Genomic DNA, 6,000 nt, shown 5'->3' with positions numbered 1-6,000 from the left:
AGGGAAGTTAATAAAACACATTAAAAATATTATAAGGAAAACACTGGCTTCATTTCCCTAAAAAATCCCCCACAAACCTAACAAAAAACCTCAAAGTACCAAATCTCCCAAAGAACAAATGGACTCTCCCAACAAAAACCCCACAACAGAAGGCTGTTATTACTTACCTGTATTCTTGATGCTGAATCAGATGCTGAGTTTATTTATATCCACTACTCTATCTCCTCTAAGACATGCAGCCAACATTGGAAAAAGCATCAAAAGAATATTATGGTCACATCAAAGAAAAAAACAAGCTTATGCCAAATGTTTCTGCACACTATGTGCAAGACATTACAGGAATGTTCATGTTACTGTACTGGATTCTTAATCTTAGAGTAACAATTACATTAAAATCTTCCAAGAACAGGCTGGCCATAGTCTATAGCACCTGGTTATTCACTAGAGAGCTCCTTTGTACATGTTAAGAAAAACATTAAAATATATTTTTCAAGAAAATTCAGGTCACTTTGCAATACAGTAGCTACAAAACATTTATTTTTTAAATAAAAACATTTAAATCATCAGGTTTTGTAAAACAGTATATCAAGTGTTTATCTTAATCTTTGCAGTGTAAGCACCTTCAGTTTTATGCTAAAACAATCAACATAAATTATTATTTGGTCAGGCTATCAACCTACATTGAAATAAATATACTTTTAACCAAGACAGGTCACTTAATGCATACCAGATTTTCATATCTTTACAGAAAATTTATCAGGTGATATGTTGAGAAACCATGATTGAAAGAATTGCTTTTTCTTTTCAATTACAGTGAAGACTGGCCTATAATTTTAAACCATAAAAACAATTATAAAGCACTACAGACTACAGCTTAAAAAAACTGCATCACATCAGAGAAATATTTGAGATGGCTTACCTAAACTGTCTCAGAATAAGAGATGAAATACAAACTCCTAAATTACTTAGAATGCACTGGGCTGGCCATATCATATGTCCCAATCTTACAGGAAATTATCCATTGAACAGGAATAGAAATCTTTGTTTACTACAAGAGAGATAAGCCACTAATAAGTGAAAACAATATAGCTCAAAGAGCTTTTTATGCTGATACTATTGATTACAAAACATATGGTGCAAAATTCAACATTAAAATTATATCAAACTTAAAAATACAGAACTTAACAGAAGTTTACAAGTAAAAATACTTCAGCACCTGAGATTTTCCTGTAGAAAGCCAAATAGAGATACTTTCTTCAGAAACATGTAATACAATCAGCTCCTTTTCTCTCAGTATTACACAGGAGTAATTGATCAAGAAAGAATTGAAATATACATAATGCTCAAAAATTCTAATTAAGCCTTGAAAGTAAATGTGCTATTAATCTATACTTAAAATTTCATTCACGACTTTATTTTATGAAAACATTTTGTACAATCTATTAAAGTGTTCTGATTCAATTAAAGTTGAAACAGAAGACATAGAACAGGTATGTGACTTGAATCATGTTGACAGTAAACTAAGAATACAGTGACGGGAACTGGTTTGAAGAAAATGTAACAATTTACTATGCAAGCATTTAGATTTACAGTCAACTAGTGGTTTTGTCTTTACTTCTGGTAAACTAATACTTTAAGGAAATTATTTTCTATTTGCACTTTGAGAGCTGAGAAGTTACATTTTCTGTGTTCTGCTCCGTGTGATTAAGACTTCGTGATTTTGTTTGTATAATTGTATGCCATCTTCAAGGTGGACACTGTAGAGCATACAGTCTTAGAACAGAAACTTTCTTTTTTAATCCCTTGGTTTTGAGGCTTTAAGCAACTATGCATTCTATTTGAACTCCCAGACCCCAGAGTAATGGAGAAGAAAAGACTTAAACACAGGTCTTAACAAAACAGTATTCTGATGGGAACACAGTAGTTTTAGTCTAAAATTATCTAAATTTATTTAGGAAAATTATAAAAATGTTGAATGATCTGAAAAGTTAATACTTCAAATACTGGAAAATGAGGGATGTTCCTTTAATTCTAAAAATGCTTTCTCAGGGAAAGTATACTGTACATTTGGTTTTATTTAATCATTCACTTAGTGATACTGTAAAAAATTAAACTACCAGTGTCAAAGATAAATGTTCCTCCCCCCACAATGAACTACTTGGAATTTTCTGGAAACTTTCTATCCCTGAAACCAGTCAAGCACATCTGTTTCTGTCGTGTGATTCCAAAATATGAGTAAGCAGGCACTCAGTAGTACTTTAGGAAGAAAAACTACAGAGATTATACTGAACGATTTAATATTAAATTATAGCAGTTTTAAAATTAAGTGCAATAAAATGCACCATTGGCTCACTTAAAACCAATTATCCTTAAAAACCACCATCTTTCTTCAGTACAAGGTGCAGCAGACTTTAAAAAAAGAAAGGGGACAAACCCCTCTACCACAAACAAAAAAATTCAAACCCAAGAATATTGCTTTCAGTGCAAACACTGTAGTCTTCAAAGGTTAAGAGTACAAATATTTACGTTCCAGTGTATCCTTACCTACAAGGAATGTTGTTTCACATTACAAAGCATGTCAAATACCTTTACTCCAATCGCAATACTGAAGTTTACCCTCTCAAATCGATATGGTGGCTGAAACTGAAATGTTTATACAAGCAGTGTAACTTTCTGGAGAAACTAAGAAAGTTCACACAACAGCCAAGGGCAAAAACTGCAAATTCAGCTGCTGGTTCTTAACCAATTTCAATATCAAATGCCAGCAAGTAACCACCTCTTTAATGAGGAGTGAACAGAGCCTCCTGTACCTGAACCTTTAACCCCTTGTCCCTCTACCTGAACCTACAAACCACAGACCACCACTTCTTAGGTGAAACTCTTCTTGACAGAATGCAACCTCACTCTAGATCTCATTTGTTTTTTAATGTGCGAAAATTAAATTTCTAGCAAAACCTCTCAAACCTAAAGAAAACTTCTGTGACACAACAGAGGGAGGTGGGCATTTTATTTTAATCATTCAAAATATACTTACAAAGTTCACCTAGAATACGATTTGCAGCATTGTGCTTTTAGAGTTACTAGCTGGGATTTCAATGAACATTTGAAAAAAGGCACCTACAACACTTAATTAGCTGCCCATTTTAATAATTTTGGTACTATTTGTCACAGTACATCAGAAAACAGCAGCACAAAGTGTTAGACGAACAGGAATCTTATGTTTGTTCCCCTTTGTGAAGAAAACATTTTTAAAATGAAAGGCACTCAGGACAGAAACTCTCTCTCCAGTTCATATATAGATGGCCGACAAGTTTTGCTCTTCATTCTGCATAAAGGCACAGTACAGTCTCTATTTTGACCTTCCACATCAATATCAAGTAACGAGGGCATGTGGCAGTTAGTTCTTTCCTCAATATCTGGCAAAAAGTTAACACCTGGATCTACATTGCCCTCTAAACATTCAGAGTCTTTAGAGTTTGGTTTAATCATACGTGGAATAATCTGCCATGCATCGATTTTATTTCTTAGAGAAGAAGGTCGAGGCCTTGAGATAGTATTCACAGCGCTCTGCTTTTCATTTGAAACACCACTGTGATTGCTTCTTTGTTGAAAAGATGGGGAGGGCAGAGTTCCAGGAACTGACAGGACTGGGAGTCTGGAGACATCATGGGTTGAAGCAACTCCGTTAGCTAGGGGAAAGAAAGCCCAAACAAAAAAATGCAGATTTAAACAACGTGACTTCTTGAATTCTTTGCCATTTGTAAAACTGGGTTGCCATGAACACTAGTGACTTTTCTTCCACCAGAAAAATGAAAATGTTTGTACATTGTGGGGAATCTCCTAAGACAAGACCAGTGGTGCTCAAGTACTGTGTCTGCATCTAGACTCACTGCAACAGACAATCACAATTTAGTTTTTATTGCTACAAGAGATGTAGAGAAAAAGCACTAACTGCCCAATAACTGGATTAATATTAATACTGGAATGAAGTCCCATGAAATTCTCTGGTTACTATGAGGAATTACACATGCACAGAGTATCATGAAGAATGTAACATTTAAGCCACTCCAGAATACCAGTATTGTCATTTAGAACTTCTTTTCAAAAACTCATTGATCATGAGCTTATCCATTTAAATGTAAACGAGATTTTAAGACATTATTTTACACTTAAATTTTTATCAGTAGTTTAAGGATTCATGGAAGTCCTTAATTACCTACCTGTGGTCTGAAAATGGTTCCCATCTGATAAGGTTCGTCTGTGACCCAACATACTTAACTTTGTGGAGGAATCTTTTGGCACGTTTTGAGACTCTTGTTTCAGACCAAGACTAAAAGTCTGATTTTTCAATTGTGTCGAAGCGGTGTTAGGAGCCAGCTGTATCCTTTGTTCTCTCTTACTTTCAGAAGTTTGCGATGAAAAATTGTCAGTGGAACTACATCGACCACAATCACCAAGCACAGTGCTTACAAAAGCATCTTCACCATCAGGTTGAAGTAGGCATTTTGTGGAAACGGAGGGCATAGAGAGGAGATTCACAGTATCTGCAGCTGGATTTAGGCATGGAATACTTGTTTCCTCTTTCTTGGACTGCAGTCGTGTAGGGCTGGCACTCCTGCGGAATTTTGAAGCACGCTGAAATATTCCATCACGCTTCTTCCTCTCATCTTTAGGCAAGAGTTCATCTGGACCCTGCAATTTATTCAGCTCTCTGATATCTAGGCCCAAGGCAACAGATGCAAGGAGGACAGCACACCCATAGAGCACTGAATCAGTCTTCTTTTTGTGCAGTGTCCTGCTCAGACTGTTTGTAGGTGTCATTTGAGGAGTACTGTTTGTAGAACTAGCAGAGGTTCCTTCTTCAAAGCTCTCGTGTTCTACTGTGTTCTCTCCCTGATCATCTTTCCAAAGAGGTAGATTAATATAGGCCTGATTGGGCAACTTAATTGGCTTTGGTCTTTTACTGTCCAAACCTTCAGGGATAAGTTTCTTATCAGTACAGGCACCTGTAAAACATCACAGTATTCTTTAAGATTGCAACTCAACTGTTTTATTGCATGTCCGCATATGTACATCATTATTTCCTTTAAAATGTGCAAGTATCAACCTTGAAGGATACTGTACAATCCAATTAGATGCTGACAGCTCAAACTCAAATTTTGAGTTTCAGAAACTACGTGGTGTTTGCAACACTTTGATAATGTTTTTTAAATAACACAGAAAATATTTTGGTGTAGGGATTACAGAGAAGTAATTTACTATACACAAACTGTCAGATAAGATCTGCAATATATTCTTTACAATACTTTCAATTCAGCTGAGTTCCAAAATCCAGTCAGTTATTAGAAATTTTTTGAATTAATTCATTAGGTCATGGTGGTCTGGAATAAAAAGTAAATTTGACATCTTACACCCAATGACAAATAAAAAGGAGGTATTATTTGACTTGCATGCGTTATTCTACTATAAATTACTGAAGGCTAGAGAATAAACACAGAAGTATTTGAAATTCAAGTATGTTAACCTTGTGTGCAGGGTTATAGTAGTAAGCTAATAAATCTATAAAATTACTATTTGTGAAGCTTTGATTTATACCCCTACCACTATACATGAAGATTAAAATGCCTTTTTCCAGAAGTGTCCAAGCAGCTTAGTATTTCTTCTTCCAGGTCTAGCTGTTGGTACGTACATTAGGTTATATCACAGGCTTTTTTCCTGACACTGGTAACTTAATTTTCTCAGATAAGAAAATCCACAGTATAGAAAAAAGGGTGTGAAAACTTTAAAATTATTATGAATATTTTATTGTCACAGCCCATCATAGTAATGGTCGTAAAAAGCAACATGCCGCTATTATGTTCCTGATCCTAAAGGGATCAAGTATGCTCTTCACTGTGATTTTACCTGTAAACAATAAGATTTGAAATCTATATTTCTGTCTTGAAAATCTAGATAATAGATCTCATTCAAAAAACAGGGAACTAATATCTATAAATATAT

At 34.9% G+C, this 6,000-nt stretch overlaps 1 protein-coding gene across 3 annotated transcripts in view; it reads right to left on the bottom strand.

Moving 5' to 3' along the window:
* Positions 1-515: 515 nt before the first annotated feature.
* MAP3K21 (mitogen-activated protein kinase kinase kinase 21) overlaps positions 516-6,000 on the bottom strand; it is a 40,857-nt gene continuing 35,372 nt past the window's right edge. For all 3 annotated transcript variants that reach the window (XM_014874994.2, XM_014875005.2, XM_014875013.2), the window contains 2 exons: positions 4,221-5,006; positions 516-3,689 (listed from right to left, as the gene is read on the bottom strand). In XM_014874994.2, the coding sequence (XP_014730480.1) occupies positions 3,265-3,689; positions 4,221-5,006 (1,211 nt within the window). In that variant the 3' untranslated portion in view covers positions 516-3,264. The remainder of the gene's footprint in view (positions 3,690-4,220; positions 5,007-6,000) is intronic.

This window comes from Sturnus vulgaris, chromosome 3 (assembly GCF_052056855.1).
Source record: "Sturnus vulgaris isolate bStuVul1 chromosome 3, bStuVul1.hap1, whole genome shotgun sequence".
Classification (NCBI taxonomy): domain Eukaryota; kingdom Metazoa; phylum Chordata; class Aves; order Passeriformes; family Sturnidae; genus Sturnus; species Sturnus vulgaris.
Note: the sequence above shows the minus strand (reverse complement) of the source record. Positions and strands in the feature narration are given on the sequence as shown.